This window comes from Leptosomus discolor, chromosome 7 (genome assembly GCF_034619465.1).
Source record: "Leptosomus discolor isolate bLepDis1 chromosome 7, bLepDis1.hap2, whole genome shotgun sequence".
NCBI classification, from domain to species: domain Eukaryota; kingdom Metazoa; phylum Chordata; class Aves; order Leptosomiformes; family Leptosomidae; genus Leptosomus; species Leptosomus discolor.
The window spans coordinates 6,022,507-6,046,106 of record NC_141397.1 but is presented as its reverse complement, the minus strand read 5'-3'; the positions used below and the strand labels follow the sequence as shown (position 1 = coordinate 6,046,106).

General features: G+C 38.3%; 1 protein-coding gene across 2 annotated transcripts in view; it reads left to right on the top strand.

Annotated features, from left to right (window-relative positions):
* The window catches only part of CRPPA (CDP-L-ribitol pyrophosphorylase A), a 115,428-nt gene that overhangs the window by 10,962 nt on the left and 80,866 nt on the right, over positions 1 to 23,600 (top strand). For both annotated transcript variants that reach the window (XM_086468321.1, XM_086468320.1), the window contains exon 3: positions 12,725 to 12,874. In XM_086468321.1, coding sequence (XP_086324447.1) covers positions 12,725 to 12,874 — 150 coding nt within the window. The remainder of the gene's footprint in view (positions 1 to 12,724; positions 12,875 to 23,600) is intronic.

Here is a 23,600-nt window from a genome sequence, read left to right as displayed (position 1 = left end):
ACTCAAAGACTGATTTTGGCTACTTGTAAAGGCTGCATCAGTAACAGACTGTTTCTGATTTTTATTTGTACACTGGGTCATTTGAAGTCATCCTGTGCCTGTGTTCTCTGGGGGGCTCCTGCTGTCCTGTCAGACACTTGTGCAAAAGCAGGATCAAGAACTGATGACATACTACCCTCCTGACATGATTTTTATTCCACTGATGAAATGAGTTCTGTAGCTTAGGAGACTCTGACGTATGCCAATGTAAAAGTACAGATTAATGACTTGTAGGGGTGTATATAGAAATTTTAGAAGAAAACAACATTTAAAGAGCTGCATTATTGTGGAGATCAGAATCTGTTCAGTAGCCCTGAAACTTTTCTGAATGTGTGAAGAAATCAAGTGTGGTTTTGCTGCTGTACAGGAACTAGTTATACAACATGTTATTCCTTTTCCAACTCTGTACTAATGGATGACTGTCGGAAACATCCTGATGTTTCCATGGCCTATGGCATTATTGGTCCCATAGAAAGTTGCAGCCTTCTCACCCAACTCATTAACTGTTTTCTGTGTTGAATGGAGAACTAATGCGTTGTTAGCAAATACCTGAAGTCTTTGTCCTAACAAGATGTGATGTTTGGTGGTGGGAAAGCACCGGTAAGGGGGAGAAACAACTGTCATTTCCCAGTCTCAATTTAAGTGATTTAGATGATCATTACATTCATTAGGAAGGATGCAACTCAACCAACTGAAATACATAAATCATAGACAGAAACTTAAATTATAATTTCCCTTTCTTCTTTGCAGCATTTCTGTGTTGTACTAACGCAGAGACAGCTGTGCCTAATACAACTAATAGTTCTTTTTAAAAAGGTGACTTAGTCCCACATTTTTTAGCTTTTGGAAGTCTACACCTACAGTAACTTTTACCTTTTATTTTTTTTTTGGGGTAGTATTAGGTTATTCTGGAAATAAATTTTGAGCGTAGTTTCCTGTAGGTAGTTGCTGAAGTCATTTTTATGTAATGTCTATAAAATGTACCTCCTTTAAATTTAGAGAAACTACGCATATACTATGTATATGACACTGCTGGTGACTTGGGGCTAACTAAAATCTGTATGTTTCATCTGAAAACACAGTATGACTTTGGAAAATGAAGCAGCCTTCAGCAAAGATGTGTCGATTTAGTCACTCAGATTTCTCCTTCCTGTGGCAGATCAAAGAAGTTAAAAATAGTTCCTTAAAATATGGGAAATCTCAACTTGTCTAGCATGTGTGAGGAGATGAATGAAGGCCTTGGAACGTTCTAGCCACTTCTACATGGCAAGATCTGGAAGAGATTCTTAGCCCTATCTCTCTGGCTAAGGATTAGGTATGCACACCTCCCTGAGCTTTTTCCTTTTTTCACCAAACATTGCACTGAAAAGAATTCTTGAGTTTTCATCAAGAAATGCCCCCAGCTGCGTTTTGGCTGAGTTTGTGATCTGGGTGGCTGTGGCGAGGACACCCCCAGCCCTGCAGGTCAGGTGAAGCTTCTGAAAGCCAACTTGGCCTGTTTCATACGCTGCAGTAGTTTGCTGGACTGGTTCTGTGCTTCTCCTCCTGTTTTCAGGAAGGTAAGGGGGTTGTGGTACAGATAGAACTAAAACTTCCTTGAGGAGCATTGGAGAACGTAGGAGAGAATTCATGAGGTATCAAATTCATGTATACACAGGTAGAGGCCCTGTTGGAGCCAAACTCGCCTGGTAAGGTATAATGATCCATTTTACAAGGCTTTTGATATCAGAGGAGGTCTTAGATGAAGCTCGTACGAAAAGGCGACTTGAAAGTTTGAATTTAATGGGCTGTAAGAGAAGGAAGCTCGTGTGCGAGGTTTCCTGCAAGGAGAGGCCGCGAGCAGTTCTGGGAGAAGCAGCTGAGCAAATTCAGGAGGCAAAACATTTGATAAGCAGGCGCCGAGTTGCTTAGGGAATTGCACGACCACGGACTATAGTGCCTGTGGTTTTGGTTGCTCAGGACTTAGTGAGTGGGAAAGAGTTATTAATTAAACGTCGCAGGTTTGCATATGGTTGATTAAATTGTGCAAGAGTCCTCCTACAACACCTCAAGATTTTTTTTCTTCTTTCTTTATAAAGTGATGCAAATCATGCGTTTAATGCTATGCAGTGGATCAGTAGCCTTCGTGTCATGGTGTTGTAGACTTTCTGGAGGTAAAATATAACTTCTTATCTGCAGTTGTAACTCCTGTGGCAGTAGCTTCAAGATTTCTACTCCACTGAATACAAATGCTAACTCCTCTTTATATTGACTCACTCTAATATGCAAAATCCTTTGTGGCACAGGGCACTCTCACTGATAGCTTTTTGCAATGTAAATCAGTAATTAGAGTATGAAAGATGGCTTGCTGACTGTATGATGTGTTTTGTTGCTTGTTAATGCAAGATAATAGTATGCAGTCAAATGAAAATAAATAGTCTTATTAATTTTAAAGGCAAAAATAATTGTTTTCAGGATACTTCAATTTTTATAGTAAATATTCTGTTTAATTTTTGTCACCTAGATTTGCAGTATAGGCACTAGCTAGAACAAGAAAGTGCTGATAGCTCATCTTGTTGTCATGTTGAATGAATGCCAAAATTTAAAGCTGTAAGTATACTTCAAAATATTTCTAAAAATACTGAAAACTATTGGTAGCATACTGGCCAACATAATTTTCTTTGGAATGTTTAAATTGCTTAGACAGAATTTTACATGTTATAGAATCCATCATAATTGTCTGTAATATACAGCTATTGCTAACAACTGAAAAGATTAAAACCATGGTAGGAAAGTCTTGAAGCACTATACCAGCATGTGCTGCTCTTGAGGCAGGGGATGCTATGTGTAGTCTGGATCATACACTTGGTGTGGAACTTTGGTAGTGTTATCCAGACTTTATACAAATTTTGAAGTGCTTTAAAAAAAAATCTATCAAGAAGAAAACAAAACTTTAGTAAATGAGAACATGTTAAAGATTACCAGTTACTGCACTGTGACAAGAATTAGCTGAATATGTTGATTAAGGAAATAAGACCTGATTTGGCTAATAATACAGTAAAATGTATTTTATTGAATATGCAGTGCTATTGTATTTGTGGGAAACGTGAGCTTCCTCGACCATTCTTGAATTTCTCACAGATGAGTGCACAGATAAGGAATGCACTGGAAGAAATGCTATATACTTTGTGTGACACTGTTAAAAATGTGTGTGTTCATTTAATCATGCCAACTTTTGCAATTTCATTCTTTATTGTATTAGAAATAGTTCATCTGATTTACGGAAGTAATTTGTGGAAGAAGAACAACATAAATGACATTCTTAAGAATTATTTTCACTCTGCTGTTTAAAATCCAGTTTTAATATGAAATCAAATATTCATGTAAATTAGTTTTGTTGTTTGCAGTCCTGCTCTTTGCTTTTTCTTAGTGCATATGTATGTTCTTGGTTTTACTTCTTTTCCACTTCCAGTGTGTTCTTGAGCTTGCTTTCAGTGCTGTGTTGAAAAATGGCAGTCTGTGATATGCCTAGTTCTGCTTTCTTCTTCCTCCTCGTATATATATTTTCAGTTGCATATTCCTATCATCCTGTCTTTTTGAGGGGAATCTTTCTGATTTTCTTTGAGAAATCTAACTTTTTCTGTAGAATAACATTTAGAATTTAGCATAGTGTCGATTAGATCAAAACAGTATTTACTGACACTGACAGGTAAACTCAATACAAAAGAACAGAAATTATGTAAAGTAAAAGAGAGCATATGCAGTCTTAATTTTGAGCAGCAGTTTCTGTTATCGGTAATCTTCTTTAGTTTGCTATAGCTAATTGGGGCTCTGACATGTCTTGATGTACATGTATTATCCCCAGTTACTCAGATAGTATGTTCTGATAAAGGTGACCTCATTAGAAGAAATGTTTTCTTTTTCTTAAACAGTGTCATAAATATACATTACATTTGTTTAAGGCATCCTGTGTCTTTGAAGTTGGTTCAATGTACAACATAGTGTCAGCTCATTAACATTGGATCAAAGTGTATATTAAATTTCTGATTAAACATCCCCTCTTTTGCAGCTAGGAATAAACACAATTATAACTTCTTCCTTCCTGGTGTTGGTTTAAGATTAACATGTGCCCAATTTTAGTGAGTTCAACTGTTGCTCCTAGCCAGCTGGGTAAACAGACTTTAAGGAAATTAGGTGAAGTTTATCATACAAACCTTATTTCCGAGTGTTCAAAACTCCTTACATCTGTTCTAATTAACCTTCTTTTTGTCTGGCTGATGATTAGGTTTAATATCTGTGTTATACCAGGCTTGTTTAACATTTCAACCAGTGCTGTCCTTGGGCAATTAAAAGCTGCCAGTACAAATATGTCAAGATAGCTGGAATTGGTCTGGTTGGTGATACTGCCTACACAGAAGAAATTTTAGTGGGTATCTCACTGATGAGAATCAAAGATGGTGTGACCATAACGACTATGAATTTTGATTATTTTTTTCACCGACAAAATAAGGTCATTTAAGAATTATTCTTGTTGTTTAAAAAAAGGAAGATACCTGGCAGAAAGAAGGTAGGCTTTTTTTTTTTTTTCCAGCCTTGATCTCTACTGGATCCACAGCCCAGGTGGCGGCTTGTGCTTGTTTGTCAGTAGAAGAAATAGGCAGAAGGATTCCTGTCCCCACCACAACACTGCCACACAAATTATGTCTGTGCTGGGTGTGCGTGTGGGTGAAAGTATGATATGCCCTGGACTTAAATTTGTGTTTCTGCATGATAATGAGAGTACCTCTAGCTTTATTGTGGTCTGCTGTTCTTAACTGAGTCATCCTGGTTGTCCTGTAGTCCTGACTACACACCATATCTGGTCCTTCAAGAGAAGCGTTCAGCTGTGGTGCTGCTTTTGAAGATGACGTTAGCAGAAGGAGGTGTGGGGGCAGATGGTGACAGGTTTGAGTTGAACCCGTGCAGCCAGGCTGCTGCCTTGCCTTGCTGTACAACAAGGATGTGGGTTCTGGGTGCAGAATGAGGTGATGAACTCTGTGGACTATGTTGCAGGCTTGGGTCAGTTAGTTCAGTTTGGAAGTTTGACTAGTTTGGGCTGGAGCATGAACCTAAGTTCAGAAGAGGGTGCACATATAGCCCAATTGTAGTTATCAGCTGTGCCTCTGTGTAGGAGTGGTAGCTCATAGCTTGTGTTGTTGCTTTGTGCCCCGGTCTTTTCGATCCAAATAGAATTATTTTGCCAGGATTTCTGTAGGTTGGAGGAGGAAATACTCTACATCTTCCATCTCTGCAGTGGAATTATAAAACTTCTCAGAGGTTACAACTCTGGTTATAGAGAAGATAAAATGCAGCCCTAGACAGCAGCTGGATACAAAATGCAGAAAGGAGAAGAAAAAAAGAAAGGTGAGAAAAAAGCTGCAATATTTCGCAATATTTCAATGCGATACCGTGAATGCGCATTGGAAGAAATTCTCTAATTTGTTTATTTTACAAAGATAGTTATATGACTTTGTTTTATTAGACATTCTTCCTGTCAGATTTACAATATAAGATTTGAAAATAACATCCTATTAAATATGTGAAATATTTTAATCTTCTTATTGAGTTTTTGAATATTGCTTTGAAGATTCTGCTTGATAAATTTGAAATGAGAAATCTTTCAGTAGAGACAATTCTTCTAACTTAGATGGTAATTACTGAGTGTGGGTGAAGCATGTTGATTACGATAGATACAATTAGTTTGAGTGCAGATGTCTGAATAGAAAAGCGTGTTTCTACCTGTTTCGTGCATCACAGATGCTGTATTTATTTCTGTATTTTTTTATACTGGAGCTGGCTGTGAATGCCCTTCATGGCAAGTAGTTTGATCTGTGTAAAAGAATACTTTCCCTGTAGTAACATGTGGAAACAGTTTGATGGAATAAAATGAGAAGGAATTAATCATAGTTATTCTGAGCTTCTTTCGCTGGTTCATAGCCAGACCTAATTTAGACTGAAATCCTTAGGAGATGTTAGTGTTTGGTAACATATAAATAATCTTTCACCTAATAAAAAACATACCAGGACATATTTGTGAACTGCTAGATACCTAGCTTGTCTGAAATAACATCGATTGTTATTGTTCTGTAGTTGAACAGTGCCCGAATTCAAGCCTTGTTTTCATGGAAAAGCGAGATAGAATTGTTTGAGTATTTACCAAATTCACCTCTACAAAATCGATTTTAATGGAGTTCCAAGATGGATGTAGTTGTCCTACTGAGGATGACCAGCCCCACAGTCTCCAGCATACAATTTCGAAGAAGTCAGCTGCATTGAAGTGATGAAAATACATTTGTAATACACTTCTATATCTGGTGTATATATGCAAGACAGGTTTATTTTTTCTAAGACGGTGTGACTAAATTATTTACGAGTCTTGGTTCGGTACTATTTTGCTTGACAGTCAAAAACTCCGATTAAAGAATTAAAATTAATAAATATGAATATTGAGAAAACATGTGAAAACATGAGGATAGGGACATTCTTGTAAAGACAGCACTCATAAGCTGTGCTTGCATGTGTTTGACATCAGGCCTATTTATTCCTGAGTAATTTTAAAACATTGAATCTCGTGTAGTTAGGATGGTTGAAATATAAAATGTACATTTACTTAATGCTACTAGACAGCTGAGAAGATAGAAAACATAGGAAAAACGAATTTCAGGGGAGAGAGAGGGGAGAAGAAGAGTATTGTTGGTGTAGTTAAGAAGTAGAAGAGAGTTGTGCTAGCGGGATCAGAGAACCTGCTCCTTTAGGACTAGGCTATGTACAGGTTTAGGCTGTGATTCCCACTCACTTGAAGTTCAGGGTTGCAAACTGGCCGGGGAAGTGAACTTTGTGGGTCTGCATTAGTACTTGGGGCCTACTGGGGACAGGGCCGTGCCAAAGACTTAGCATGCTTTTTTTTTTTTCAGTATGCCAGCCTGCAGGATCTGTGGTTGTCTGAGCTTGTTACCGCACTGTTGTAAAACAAAAGGAATTGTAGTTGTGGTATTTTTTGTAAGGATTTTGTGCCATTGCTATTTTTTTTTTTCTCTTCCTAGTCCGGATCATTCAACTTATTGAGCTTTGCGGCTATTTAACGTTGTTCTGTTTCAGCTCTGGCTACCAAAAATGACCCGATCACTGATGCGGGCGTGTTGGTTTTCACGCTCTTGTGGAGCTTCTGGCTCTCTGGTAACTCGTTCTTGGTAGGTTGTGTTCTAGGTGTGGATTGTTGGTCTCAGGTGAATAATGCGCTGTGTGTTGTAACCTCGATAATTTCTTGCTTGTGATATAAGCTCCATCTCTTCCCAGATACTTTTGGAAACTTTAATAGGTTCTGGTTTTTTAAACAAAATTATCAGTTTTTATGAATATTCAGTAAAAATAAGCTATACTGCATTGTGTTAGCAACGTTGCTATGTTTTATGTAGGCTTCCGTGGCCTAACCATTCATACTTCATTTTGTAATAAAAGGTTGCATCAATACTGCTTGGATTTTACTCTTCTTGAACCGACTGTGTTGTCTGATCTTAAAACACACCCTGGTTATATAGTCACTGAATACATGCATCTAAACAATTTCTTGTCGGAATAAAAGCATGATAAAATGAGAACGATAGAGTGTTACTGTTTAGTGGAAAGGTGGATTAGTACGCCTTGAATCTGTTGAAAATACTTATGATACCCTATTATACTGACCTGCGTGATGCACTCCATTCTCTACCTTTTTTTTTAGTCATCATCGAATCTTTAAATCTTGAATCTTAAATCTAAAGTTATGCAAAAGCCTGAATACAAAACTGAGATCCTGTTTGTAAATGTTTTTGATTTGTGCTGTTTAAAATGGGTTATAAAAAACACCGTTTGTTTCTAAAAGCATCTAGAGGCTGGTTCAGTTTTCAGCAGATGGATGGATGAGGTTGCTTCTGAGAGATACCAGTCTGTCACTTCCACTGAAGTTGGTGGAATTTGTGTTCCCAGGACATTTTAGAATTGTTTTAAGGAAATGATAGATTAAAAGGATGGGATTTTGTTCCAATATTTTGTCTGCAAAAGGAAACTAACCAGTTAGCAGTATTTGTTTCAGTATCTATTATGTGGTGAAAGAATAAGAGCTTGCCCACCAATATTTTGATACTTTAACTAATGTATTCAACAAAATATGCAAAAATGGGGAAAAGAAGTGTATGCATTTCCTGGACACACCAGGTTTACCAAAACTAGTGCTTGACTGTCTTTGCAGTGGAGTGGCTTGAAGGCTGTAAAGTGGACGTTTAAAGACATTCAGTTTAGCTATCCATTGACTCCCCACGTTCAGGAAGGGTGTATGATGCATTTTGTGTATGATTTCGAAAGCAAGTCTACTTGAGATCTGGGTCAAAATGATAAGAAATTGAAAGATGAGTACTCTGGATAAGGGAACGTTAATATAAGACCCAGGCATTTGCTTTAGACTCAGAGGATTTGTATTTTGTGGTAGGTAGGCTAATTCCAAGTATAAAAAAAGATCTGTAAAACTATAGTGGCATTAACAAGTACTTACATTTTAAATGAAAACAGATTTTCTTTGTTTTATTAATTTTATTTATTTATTTTTTTAAAAATTCATGTCTGAACCTCTTGCCTGAGAGCTGGGCCAATTACCTGTGCATTCCTGACATAAATAGCAAGTCAAAGCTTCGCAAATTAGACCAAATAAAATATGAACACCTGAGACTCAGTATATACTCTACTAATTGGCAATAGCTCCTTGTTACTGATTTATAACCGGAAAAACAACACAGAATTTCCTTGCGAAGAATAAAACATTTGGTGGTGTAACTGAGGAAGACGTAGATGAGCTGGATGATCGTGTTCTTCACTTACACCCCGCAGTCATCAGGGGCAAAAGCCCCTCTGGATACAGTACCACCTTATTGTATTATTTTCCCTACTGTGCCCTAATGTTTAAGTTTCTGAAATAAAACATGTAGTCTGTAGCCCTGCCTTAAGTACTTAAATTCCTGTTCAGTTCACTGCGGAGGACGCTTGTGCTACCCAGAAGGAAGTGCTGCAGAAGGAGCCATACATCTTAAAGCGTGCCCCTCTTCAGCCTGTATATGAGGACAAAATTCACAGCTCAATTCTTCTGTTCTTACGTGCCAAATATGATGTTTACACCATGAATGGGTAACCATGAGCCAATTTTGGAAGCAGAAGCATGTGTGGTGAGGTCTGTGTAAGCCAGCTTGGGTTTGGCAGCTGTGTTGGTGTATGCCAGCTAGAGAATGTCACCACAAGAACTGCGGATGCAAGGTTTCCTGTGTTAGGGACACAGCTGTCTTGTCCCGTATGAAAACATATGGGCATACACAGGCCAATATTTTCCTTTGCTTGATCCCAGTTTCACCCTGTCTGAAAATGGCCTTAGGAACTAATGTAGTTCTTGTATCGCTGAGGTGGTCAACTCAGCCCCGTGTTGGGTCACGTCATCTGGGCGAGGGAGCCCGTGTGCGTGTGCTGAGACAGAGGAAGGTCCTGCAGAAAGGCGAGCCAGTACCGAGCAAAACAACCAACCAACCAACCAGTTTCTGTATCTTGTCTCAGGATTTCAAGGTTTCAACACGTGCTGCACCTTAGCAAGTATGCTCTAGCTCGTGGGTTCACGGCTTTTGGACCCCAGCTGCTCATCATACGAAAGTTTTCTGTGCAGTAGAAACTTCCTGGCTTACGAAGTACTAGAGATCTGCACTCTGCTTTTAGAGGAGAGAGCAGTCATGGACTGTCTTGTCCTTTTTTGGGAATAAAAGCTGATTATTTTTTAATCAAATGACTAATAGTATCCTGTTACTGCATACATAGTTAGAATTTCTCTCCCTAGCATAAGCAGAAGTCAGCCATAAATCTTACTCTTTGTATTAAACTTCATGTTTTCAGTCAATGTCAGGTATAGTTTGAGTGGACTTGCTGCAGAAGACATTTTATTGTGCCCAGCTTGTGATTTCTCATTGACATGAAGGGAAGACGGGTGAGAAACTCAGCCTGTCACACTGGACTCAGGTCTGGAGTAACGTAAAGCAAAATGTAGTTGTTTGAAAAATGCCAGTTGTTAAATTTTAGGTGTCATGACGCTTTCATTTACTTGAGAAGTTAATCAGGGCTTTTAAAGAATCATGTGTTTGGTTTTATTAGAAATTAGATCTTCCTGAATCTTCTGGAAGAGCTAGGCCGCAGCAGAGCAGGAGATGTGGTTCAGTATTGTCACAAAGATACAGACATTCATGAATTTTTATTGTGCAATAAACCAGATGTCAAGAAAACAATGTGTTTCAGAGCTCCTTTAAGAATATAATTTTGAGCATTTCAATTTTATTTAGAATTGCAGTTTGGTTTTTTGTTCCTCAGTGCGTGTTTCACTTGTGAGATTTGGTTACGCAAGTCACATTGTATTCTCTTGGCCTGTTTTATGCTTAAAATGTAACATGACATGATTGTTTAAAACTGTAATAAAATACTGGTTCAGCCTAAGTAATCCTCTTCTGCTAACTGGTTTTCTGGAATGGTAACTGTTTCAGAAAAAAAAAAATTCAAATAGACTTAACTAATTACAGAAAAGCTGTGGCTAGCATGCTGCTCTGTCTCTTTTCCCATGACCTTCTAATTTTATAATTTTTTTGGTGTGTGTGACCAATTAAAATGTGACGGCAGAGCACAATAACATAGTCCAAATGCCCAGCAGCTGGGATATAGAGGTAATAATCCATGTCCTGGAATCATAGGAAATAGAGAGGGGACAAGTTGCAGATAATTTAGTCTCTCTACTTCTGCTTATGGACAGCTTTTCCTGAAAGTGCATCTGTTAAATTTACTCCTCATTTAACACATTGGCGTATGACTAAAATTATAGTGGTGTTTAGTTTTTTCAGTTTGATTTTTCTGTTACAGAAGTAAAATTGATCCCACCTAGGACAGAAAGATGGACTAGGTGAGCTCTCGAGATCACAGTTCTGTGGTCTCATAGTTCATGCTGACCTTTCTGTACTGTGTTTTGCCTTTGGATGATTGTGTTGTGCTCCATGTAGTGTTTTATGTAGATATCTCTTCCCTTGTGTTAGAAAGAAAAAGTACTTTTCAGATTTTGAGAAAGTGGTTCAGACATTTCTCTTGCCATAGGAATCTTTTGAATCTTTTCTGTTGCTTCTCCCTGCCATGGTAGCTCATGCATATTGGAACTCCTTTGGCATGAGAAATTGGTTCAGATTTCTGTCCTCATTCTGTAAAAGAATGAAATAAGAAGCTGTATTTTAGAGCTCATAAACTGCTCAACACACTGACTGCATTCCTCTTTGTTTTATTGTTCAGTGGTGTGAAAGGGGGAGGGAAGACAACTAGTTCTTTCTCTTCTGAGAGGAAAAAAACTTTGGGTTCACTTTTTGTGTCTCATTCTGCCACTGTGTGCTTATCTGTGGTCAGAAATCTTGTAAGAATGGACAGGACCCATATGTATGAGGGCAGGATTTGCCAAGAGGAGATAAATGAAATCAACAAGTAACAGTGCCTCATTTTATGTGTTGAGACTTCTGTGTCAAAACATGCTAGACCTCAGAAGATCATCTGTGGCTGCAGTGAAAAGTGTCAGAATTCACCACTGGGAGTGGTTTTCTAGGTATGCTGATTTAAGATGTTGGGTAATTCCAGCTGCTTTGGAATAGCATCAATTATTCTTTTTTATTATTCTTAAAGATAGATAATAAACAGTATAGTGTAAGGATGCCATTCTCAGTGGTTAGCCTTGTTGGGGAGCGTGCTTTTTGCCCTGTGACTTGATAAGCAATGTTCTGCCATTGCATCCTTTTCTTCATTGTTGTACAGACAGCTCTTGTCCCAGTTGCCTTTAGCTTCACATGAAGTTCATGCGAGCATTTGATAAGGGACTAATGAAGTGTGGGTAACTTTCTGGTATCAGAACAACTAAAACCATCTAGGAGAGTTCAGTTTGAGAAATGCCATAAATCTTTAATACTATATATTGACGAAAAGATCAAAGACATATATTTAATTGCTTTCAAATCTAAGCAAAACCAAAACTGAAATATAAGCATTTAAATATCTGCTCTGGGGCAAGGTGCTGCTGGATATTGAATGCTTTCTGATGTATATACTGTCTTCCCAGTGATTTCACTGGTAAGTGTGGTTGCTCAATATTTGACACGGTGAATTCAACACAGAGCAACAAGCTCAATTTTCTGACACATTTCTTCTTGCTTATTTCTGAGCAGTTTAGCTGAATTGAAATCTGTGATAGCAATAGGTGTTGTGGATTGTCAAGACCTCTCAGATGTGTCTCCTGTTTGAGATCTGAATAGGCCTGGAACTGTCCTCATAGAAACCACCTAATATGGATGTGGAGAAGTCTGAAAAAGCGACATCTCGGATCTGTACATGTATTTGCAGTAGGAGTTTTTGAAGGACTTAAGATTTTTTTTTTTTTTTGGTAAATTATTTATTATTTTGTAACAGTTTTCTGTTGCTATATTCATGGTAAGTCTCATACAGACCGGGACTTATGGTCATGACTTAAAAGGTACATAAAAGATAAATAAGTAGAAAATGTATTTTAAGGCTCTTATTTTTTTGACTGCAGCGATCTGACGTACATTAATATCAATGACATTTAGGCCTATCTTTGTGTTTTGTTCCACAGGCAGCAGGAGCAATTCGTCCTCTAGTTTCTACTGTTATTGCCTCTGCTGCAGATGGCTGTTTAGACCACTCATTGGAACGTGCCAGGTACAGAGCGAGTGAAATGCCTCAGGCTTTCTTGTTTGATGTGATCTATGAAGCATACCAACAGGTAAGACTTTGAGACTTTTAAGACTTTTTTTCCGTTTACTTTAGCTGAAAAAAAAAAGATATCTTTATTTCTCTTCTTTCAAAAACAGAGATTCAGCATTTATTTCAGATCACATAAAACCGTATGCATATTACTTCTCTGTAGTCTTTTGGTGACAATGCTTTATCATTCTAATCTATTCAAGTTTTTCAGTTGTCAAACTGCCAAATACAAGAGCCAGTGAGGGGTCTAAACTATTGGAAAGACAGATTTGCTTTAATTTTTAATGCACATTAAATAAATTCCTTAAATGAATGGCTTAATGTATTTAAAGTTAGGTATGTATTATTGACTGAGAGTATCGAAGAGTTTTGGATGCACAGTGTAATATTGACATTATATAATAATAAGATGGGATACAGGCTGTTCTAAAATATTGGGGTAATATTAACTTGGTACATCTCAGTAAATATGTGTTTAATTTGTTCCATGTTGTGTGTGTATTGTACATACTTTGATTACTGTTGTAATTCTCCATTTTTTTCCCCTAATATATTGCTTTAACATCATCTTTATTTAAGAAAATAAAAATCATGGGTAGTGTATTAAACCCTGACTCTTTAGCCTTTATCCCTCTTGAAGGCTGCTTGCGTTCGCCCCACCCTGCATTTACAGTTTACTGGAAACACTCCAGGCTCTCGTCTCAGCATTCTACTTCCTTTTCATTCATCACCTTGTGGAAATTGCCTGTCCTCCAGGTATCTTCCAGACTGACTGGAAGCAGAGCATTTCTTTATTTGTCACTTGTAAGGAATTATTTTTCACTCCAGTAACGCTGACAGTCACGCTTCCCATCAGTCTTTCATTTCTAGAGGAAACAAGCCCAAATTACTGATACCCACCTTCAGAGAGTACATAGCTTAGAAGTCACCGACAACAGGGCAGGCAATAAAGAATAAAGAGTTGCTTAATTGTTCAGTAATTGTTTTACTTAGAAATGTTGGCACAAATTCCATGGCATACCCTTTCTGCTTGGTACTTGAAGCTGTTCTTTGATGCTGGAGGTGCGGGGCTGTCCAAGACCAAGAGCTACTCAAGTGATTGGACTAGGTCCGTCCAACCTTTTTACTCCTGATGGGGAGGAGGGGGCTGTTCTTGGTGTACGTGATAACACACAGCTGATACTTCTAAGTGAGACTCTAGCTTGAATGTAGTGGGCATACTGGTGATAAAGGCAGCATGTACGTGCAAAGAACACATTTCAAGAGACAACAGCTACTGCTGGTTGTACAACTGTTTTGTTCTTAGTGATGTGTATCTCTTTCAGCAACTTGCATGTTTATATTGTTTCTCAAACCTCCCCCCCCTCAACAACCCCTGTTTTTTCCTGCTGTGTTTGCTCTTAGTTTGCATATAGAGCTGGCAAATACATAAAAAGCTTTTGCCCTAAATGCCTTGCTCAAAAGGCAACTATATTTGCAGTCCCTGTGCTCCTCTGAGTAGTGTTCTCTTCTCACATATGCATTCCATCAGTCTTCTTTTTTGTATCCCTGCTCTTTCAAGAACAAGCCACCAAAGTTGTTAGCAAGCAACCAAGGCCCTGGTTCCTTGTCCCCAGTTCCCTTCACATTGGCTAAATTTTGGTCATTTAAATGCTCTGTGCCTTGGAGCTCTGGGAAGGATAACACTTCGCTAAACCTCTCAACTCATATTGTTTGCTAATTATTTATGTTTCAATGGTGCCTAGCTGTCCAAGTCAAGGATTAGGACCCTATTGTTCTGGGAACTGTACAAACAAATAAAAGAAGATAGATAATTGCTGTCCTAAAAAACTTAGTCAAGCTACTGTAGGACAGATTTTTGTAGGACCAGGTGAAGCTTATGATGCTTCCTAAATAGTAACGTACCCACCATAGTTCCCACAACAACTTGGTGAAGCAGTTAAGTATCATTGTACAGATGAACAAAAAAAAAGAGAAATAAGGTTGCTGCTTATGTTGCAAGTCATTCACAAAGCTGGGAGTGGAATTCGGTTTGGCTGACTCAGTATGGGATCGTGATCCAACTCCTGTGTATTTTATACAGTTGTGACCTTTTTGCAACAACAGTGTGGGGAAAATCAATAGTCAAACATGCATTCCTTAGAAAGAAACTGTCCATTTGAATTATTGCTTCAAATAACGTAGGCTTTTCAGTTACATTGTGGGTAGTGTGGCATACTGCTTTTAAACTCCATCTCTATTTAAATGCATCATCTGATGTGAGTAGGTAGATTTAAAGAGTTTACTTCCAGATGTGTCCTTTTTCATGAATGTAGGATCTTTGAGTGTCTTGACCACTAAGTTGCAACATTCAGTTGAAGTTCAGTTCTCTGATCCTTACAGGTTTGCCATCTATAATCTTTTGCTCTTCTTGTCTGGCACCAGTCTGGGCAGAGCAGACTAGCGCTTCTTCTCCTCTTATTGCTGTTTTGAATGTATTTACAACTAGAAAGGAATAGGCTACTAACACTATTAAAATATGTAAAAGATATTTTAGTCTCATCTTTATCAAATTAAAAGTAATTTCCTTAGAAACTTTTTCCATGTCTTGCTTGATTGACAAATGGTGGTAATGATTTGGGGTGAAATACATGCCTTGTACATAAAATCAATTGAAGTAGATATAACAAATGCCAAAGATTGGTTTAAAATATATATGTACTACAGTGAATTCCCTTTGTGGTGCCAAAAATCTATCACAGATATTCAGGACATTTAGCCAGGTTGTTTGCCTGTGTTTTGTTGTGATGCATCTCATTTTTGTGTGCTGCACCTCAGCTTGGTTTTCACTCTTACCTCTTCTCCGTTGCCTAGAACACACGTATTCCAAGCAGATCTTTGCTCAGGTATATGTTGCTTTCTGATTTAACTGGGATGATGTCAAGACTTCTGACATCATAACTATTAATTTCTCAGCTTTATAGCAGTGGTGTTGAAACCTTTTAAATTTTGTTGCTCAAAAATTGCATGTACTCCGTTGTCTTTGTAATGGCTTTGAGAGCTCATTGAAACAAACATATTTCATCACTTGCATATCTGATGTAGAAGCCGCCTTTGACAGGGCTTTTCAAAGGTTAAAAAGCAGTACTTTTATTTTTTTTTAATGTGATTTTTTTTTTTTTCCCTGGCTTTGGGTTTTCCTCATTACAACCACTTTGTCAAAAAGCATAATCAGACGGAGCACTTAGCTATAACAAATGAACAGGCGTAATGGGATTTGGGCAGATACAGGCACCGACCCCTGTACGTGACGCTGCTTAAAGATTTCCGTTGCAAGCCTCTGCGTTCAGCTGGTTGTGTGAAGCATGGGAAAACAGCTGTTTACTTCTATTTCAGTGAAGTATTCTGACGCTTCCACTTTGTAGTAAGACTTTGGAATTTGGCATCGGGATGGTCCTGAGGTGAGCAAAGGATGAATTATACAGGCCTCCTTAGGTATGCCTGTGAGTGTTACTGTGTCACTCATCATATATATGCCTGCTCACCTCATGCTTATGAAGTACAGCGCTGCTTTTGTGCCCTTCAGTTTGGTAAATTTAGAAAGTTTATGCCTTTTATTAGTATACTGCATGCTTGAGACAAGGTGGACAAGCCACAGATGTGAACAACTGCAGGGGGAGAAAAAACTGTGTAAATAACATAGGTGGTATCTTGCAGGCAGGGGCTTTACCTGAGCCAGGGGTTTTCCTTGGGATGCTGGGTAAAAGGCTGTATAAATGTTTTAAAGAATAAACATCATGTTGCATCAGTGCTCTTTGTGATGGTATGTCCTAATTTGTGAGTTCTTGGTTGCCGCACAATGTAATGAACCACATCACTAACCCTCAGTACGTATCAGTATTGGAGAAGTTAAACTTTTTAAAGTAAAAAATGCAAATCTCTAAGAATTACTAAAAGCTGTGGAAAAGTTGTAAGATTGCAGAACCTATGATTTACTTTAATTCTAACCTACCTGGGACAAAACCAGCCAGTTGGATTTATTTATTTTTTTGGGTTAATAAGAATTAAATTCCTGATCGTTGGAAACGTGTGTTTCTTTTCTATTTTTATCAGCCCTAAGGGAAATCAGAAAAGTTTTCAGTGTTAATTGAAAATCCACCCTTTCCAAAGACAGCAAATACAGGATAAATTCCTTAGACCAGACTTGTTCATTTTTGCTTAAGGTGGTTTCATGTTTCTGTTCAGCTTTTTAAATTAAGTAGGAGCAAATGCAAAGTATGATCCTGGAAGCCTGGGAGGAGGAGGGTGAGGGGAAGACTTCACTTACTAGAAGTTGAGTGTTCCCCTGGAGCAGTATCTTTTTAAGGAATTAGAGTATCAGGAAGTCAGGTAGACCACCTTTTTCCTTTAATCGGAGTAGGCTGAGGCTGATTTCTGTAAATCCTGTGTCTGACATAGTGTGAAATGCACAGAGGTCTCGGTGATCTTTAGTCTTTAACCCAAAGCATCTTGTCGTGTCATGTCACATTAGTGTACAAAATAACACAGCCACAAAATACAAAGGCTCAAATACCCAAACTTAACAAAACATTGTGTATTTGAAATTTATCTGCCAAAGTAAAGGGGGTAGCGGGAACAATTAAAAAGCTTTGCCTTTCCTGATCTGGCAGAGCGCAACTGAGAATGGAAGCAGGAGTGATATGTAGAAGGTCCCGAGTAGCTTCTATGCCAGGGATGTAAACAAAAAGCCTAGGGAAGATGAGAGTTGCCAGCGTGAATGCTGGGGACACAATAGAATTGCTCACCAGTGTGACCAGTCCGGTGAAGCCAAGGACCTTGTAAGAGGGAAGAGCTACACACAGCTGAAGGAAGGGTGGGACACGTTTGAAGGCTACTCTGCAGGGATCCTTCAGATGTGGATGGTGGCAAAGCCTGATCACTATTTAAAGATAGAGTGATAGGTTTATAACAATCTGAATTTAAAAAAAATAATTTTGATATGCAATTTTTTTTTCTGGTCATCTTTTATACGTTGTTTTACACTTAGGCTCAAGATCTTCTGTACCTGGGCAAATTTACCACAAAAGCTACACCATTTTTTCGGCATGTTTGTATTGCATATGTAGTTAGTTTAATCATCTGTTGATAGTAGACCTTTTGTAGATTATGGAAGTTTATATATTTAGCTAATCAGAACAATGAAGCTGAAATAAAAAAGTAAAAGAAAAATAGGAACAGGAAGCAGGAATATTCATTGAAGGAGGATGAGCTTCAACATGTTTAGAGATGTTTCTCTGATGCCTCCTTCCAGATACCTGCATAGAACAGACTGACCTTAAGAATTCTGTCTAATCTGTGTAGAAACTATGTAGTGATTAGTACTTTTGGGGACTGCACTGAATTAATACGTCTGTTCATAGCCAACATTACCCACTTTTTGGATAATAAGCGATCACATTTACTTATGGGCCATTACAGCGTCTGCCTACGTAGGAGAGAGCTGTTATATATAAACAGAGTAATGACAAGATACAAAATAATAGTGTCAGGGAGAATCATGCAAATACTTTGATGCTAAATTCTGGGAGGCAGATGTTCTTCCACTCCCCCCAAAAATCATTACAAGATGTCCCCAGATGGGGTTGAGATGGGGAGAAGAGATACTCTGCAAACTGTCCAGCCTAGTCTTCAGGAGAAGAAAAGGAAATCTCAAAATTGTTCTCATCTAACAGACCCCTGAGAATGTTCAGGGAAGGTTTTGCCAAAGAAAGGAAGTTGGCTATTGTTAGGCCCATTGTAGAAGTATTTTCTCAAAGTATTGTCTTTTCTGTATGTAAATAATAGGGAGTGTATTCCATGTGGATTTTGTAAACTTCTAAAGTGCTTTTTGAAAGGGCACAACATTACTAGGATTCTTCTTTAAACATGTGTGAAGCATTTTAGTATCCTCTGTAGTGGGGAAGTGGAGTCAGCTGTAGCAGTTTAGTAATATTTTGGCATAGGTCGGGCAAGTCCTTCGAGGCAAAATGTCTAGACTGATTTGGGGATTTTCCTGTGGGTTCGTTCTTTGTTAAAGAAATCACTGTCTGTCAAATTAACATTGCCAGGAGCAACAGGCGATTAAATGAACAGTAGCGGACAAATTGTTGACTAAAACCTTGGCAACTTTGGGAGCAAGGGTCAGATTCAGAAAAAAGAACTGAAGGGTCAAAATGTGAGTGAGGCAGAATTTGGGCATTTAAGTCTAATGCTGGAATCCTGAAAAAAAAAACAAAACACTGCTTGCCTACTTCCTAAGACTAAAGATATCTGAAGGCACTTCAACTTTTAATTTTTTAACATTCACCACATATGAAACTTTGTGTATACCAAGGCATCTACGTTGTGGCAAGGCTGAACAGCTTAATATTTACCTCCTGTAAACATTCACTTGGAGAAAAGTTTTTTTTGGCCTGAATCTGTTCAATCATGAATTGGTGGTATGTGTCAGAGCTGTTTGTTTTTGTAGTGTAAAAACGCTGAAAAAGAGTTCACCGTTGTTTTTAACATAGGACAAAACATAGGCAAGATAGAGATTTTACCATAAACTGTGATGGGTTGCCTCTTGGCCTTCATCCTTTTAAAAAAGTATCTGACATCTTTTATTAAGTATATTATGTTGTAGGGATAATCTGTTTACCTTGTTCTTCTTCAGATGTGTGTTTTGCTGTTCCTGTATGATCTCTGTGTGTGTCTGGAGATCCACTTCCTTTTCCATCATCCCCAGCTTTGGTCACCCACTTTGCTTATGTATTTTGTAGTTTTAAGTTCAGGTCTTCTGAATATACGCCACGTAACACCGTTGTTGTGCTTTTCCTAGTTCTGCATTCCTAGTTGTGTCTATGGTTTTTCTTTCTTCTCATCCACTGTATTCTGAAATACGGAATCGAGAAGTGACTCGTGAACTAGACGAGTCTTTGTATGGAGCCCTAAAGGCAGCATGCTTCCATCTGCCCATGACATGTGACAGGTAACTACAGTTTCAGGGTATCTACCTGCTTGGTTGGTGCAAGTCAACCTACTTGCCTGAATAATAAAGTGGCATGGATTATCTCGGTTTGTTGAAATTCCTATTCCAGTTCCTTTGATGGTGTAATAATACAGATTTTAATTAGCTATGTACTGGTATCAAGATAGGGAATATCTGTGAGTTCTTCAATGTGCAATCTAAGCATATGAAATAGCCTAACAAAGGAGGCCTTTCTGCTGGTTTGTCTGTGGGATATTAGGATTTTAGATCTGCTAGTTTGACAAGGAAATCTGTGTAGCTCCTAAATGTTAAAAGAAACCCTAGTATCTCTGTCTCCTTACATGAGGAGTTTTTACTGTGTTAACAGCACCCTTTCATTGGTCCGTTTCAGCTTGGATTTTCTCTCTGGTTTTAGTCCCGTTTTAAAAATGATTTCTTTGGAATTTCAGTAATACCTGAATTCTGTTGCATTTAACTCCTGCTGAAAATTGGTAATTTTTTTAGTTTTGATGCAAAATTGCAGTGGAGATAATTTTTTAATAATGCGGTTCTGCAGAGGATTTTGGTCTGCCTTTCTCCACTTATCTTCAAGCTGATGCACACAGTCTGTTGCTTAAATACAGGGTTATCAGTCTCACCTAAACGAGTATCCTAATTTGTACAGTCTTCAGGTTGTAGTTCCAAAGAGATTTTACAGTTACTTTATCTGGCATCTTTATACCCTAGCAACTTTGTCCTGAGATTTAGGGGAATAAATATTTTTCCCCTTTCCCTATCCTTAAAACTTACCCAATTCTCTTCAGGATAAATATACTAAATTAATTTTGACAGTAATGCTTTCATTTATTGAAAACCTGAAGCTAGACTGGTGGTCTATTGAGAAAACCATGCTAGTTTAGATAGCTCTGTACTTGATTAGTTATTTGGCGCAATGGTGGAGCCAGGATATTGTATGAATCCCCACCTTGCCCTAATTAATTTCTGCCACAAGAATGTTTGGAGAAATTCTAATGCCTTGCATAAGAAAAAAAAGTTTTTTGCTAATGGGATAATTACTTCCATTTTATGGCACTCCTCATCCCGTAGGATCTCAAAGCACTTCACGGATTCAGATATTAGCTCTTGGAACTGTTTGGTGCAGTGGTGCAAAGGTGCCACTCCCTGGGTGAGATCTGGCACCTCCATAGCAGTGAAAAGGCATTTTGTCTTCAGATGTAATTTGGAGGGTGTATGTTAGGGAGATAGGCTGCAATGATTCAAGTTGGAAATTAGACTGGATTATGAGAGTACTGTTGTGTTACTGGCTTTACCCTGGTAAGTGTGCTGTATCCGCAAGAATCACCACTTTGGCACAGGCTCAAGAAACGCTGACTACTGAGCGAGAATCCCTATATCCAGCATATGGGAGACCACCCATCTGAATTGTCATCTGCTGCTTGCTTTGAGAGAGCGAAGAAAACAAGGTAGTGATGCTAGAGCTTTTAGTCTCTCAGCTACTGGCAGTTTAGTGTATCGAAAGGCAAGGAAAAGGATCATTTATGATCTTGCATAGATTCAAGAGGTGATTCTTTTAAGTAAATTGTTCCAAGAGTGAATTATCTTGTCTTTAAAGACAAAAACAAAACCCAAACCCACATATTTCTAAATTGACCTGAATTTGGCTCACCTCTGCTTCTAAGCCTGATTAAATTGTTTGTTGGTTGCTTAGTTTTAGAACTTGATATATTTAGAAATCTCTTTACTGGAAGAATGTGAACAATGACTTCTTTCTTGGAATGACCTAAATAACCTGTAGTTTTCTGCATTGGGACAAGATTTTGATTTTTTTTTTTTTTTTGTCTTGTCAATGTAACTCTTTTCCAAGTATTTTTACAATTTACAAGATAATTTTTTGAAGTGTAAACTATGATTCTAACAGTATTTTTGACTACTACTCTTGTCACATAGATTATTAATATTTTCTTATTTCTTCTTGATGTTGTAACTAAAATATGACTTTTTAAAAAGCTGAAATTGTATACGAGGTCTGAAATTCCTTGCATGCTCGAAATGGCTCCTGTGTCTTTTTCTGATATCAGAAAAGCCAATACTCTCTCGTGGTTACTGCGGCCTTGTTTTATGAAGTCAGTCTGATTAATAACTAACTCTTAGTTGCATCAGGTATTTCGTCTTCATACCAGTACCATCATTTATTCTCATCTAGTTGGATTCTCACTTTCATTATGCTCTTTTTTGAGGACTTTGTTGGAGTAACATTAGGAATATATCTGCTGGTGTGGCACAAAGAGAGAAAGACTGATGTTTGACTTTCGGTGAACTGAAGTTGTTTCAGGATTGTATGTGTAAACTGGGACTTTACCAGCAGTGGTATTGTCCCAGTTGCCAGTCATATGTGCACACTACATGCTGAGTCCTGGCTGGTAAGGCACCTTGTGTCCACACTGCGAGTGATGTGCTTTGGCAGGTGCCCTTGCAGATGACTTTTGCCTTGATTCCACCAGAAGGGAAATGACTGAGCTCTCCAGCAGCGCAGTCATATGCATTTTGTGTGGTTCTGAGTAGGGATGCAGAAGGACTTGCACCAAAAAGAACCTCTCCTGCACACTGAGTTGGTAATGCAGACACAACAACCCTTGACATTTCTCGTTTGTGCCTACCAGTACCCTTCTTTCTTTGGCACAGCAGCTCCAGTTGTTCTTGATTAAGTTTTTATTCCTTAAGAGCAAAGCTGCGCTTCCCCCCCATCTCTACAGGTTATTCATGATTTGTCTAAGAGAACATAGCAGACCTCATTCTCTGGAAAGACTGAATTATGGATTACTCTGGGCATGTAGGGGTTAGAGCTCTCTGTCTAATTTTCAAACAGAATTAGGGTTTTTCGAAAGTATTAGTTTTTTAATGATTTTGATGTAGAGTTGAGCACATATACTTATTTAACAGGATGATTGGTTTGTTTGGACCTCTTCTTTTGCAGAGACAGAAGCAGTAGCAGCCAGAATAAGATTAAGACTTAAAGAGTAGGCTTTAATCATAGAATCGCTTAGGTTGGAAAAGACCTTTAAGATCATCGAGTCCAACATTAACCCACCACTGCCGAGTCTACTGCTAAACCATGTCCCTAAGCCCCACATCTGCACGTCTTTTAAATACCTCCAGGGATGGTGACTCCACCACTTCCCTGGGCAGCCTGTTCCAGTGCTTGACAACCCTTTCGGTGAGATAATTTTTCATAATATCCAATCGAAACCGCCCCTGGCGTGACTTGAGGCAATGATACAAACACTGTCATAATACTCCTGGTACGGTATCTGCAAGTGTCTTAAGGCACGGATTTAAGAACAGAAGAGATAGCTCTTATGCTTTTTCAAAATGATATTGAAACTTGGTCTTTCTGTTTCTTTTATCTAGAGTCGTGCTTAAGGATGCTGGGGGTAGGACCTAGTGTTGTGATTATACTTCAGCTTCTGTTTCATTTTGAGGTCAGAACTAGAAAATGCCAGTCAATAAAATGGATTTTTTTTTTCTAATTTTCTAGTTACCTTATTTCAATGTTTTTGTTGTAGCGATTCCTTGGTGAATCCAAATCAAAGTACATGACACTTTTTTCTTAGCAGTTTTGGTAGAAAACTGTTTTCAATCTAGCTCATTGGTCCTAGATCCTATCTTTTGGTCACAGAATCATGTGTGATTTGTTGCTTATGAGCAAGTTGAAGGAACCCGTCCGAAATGGACAGAAATATCCACATGAAAATTGTGT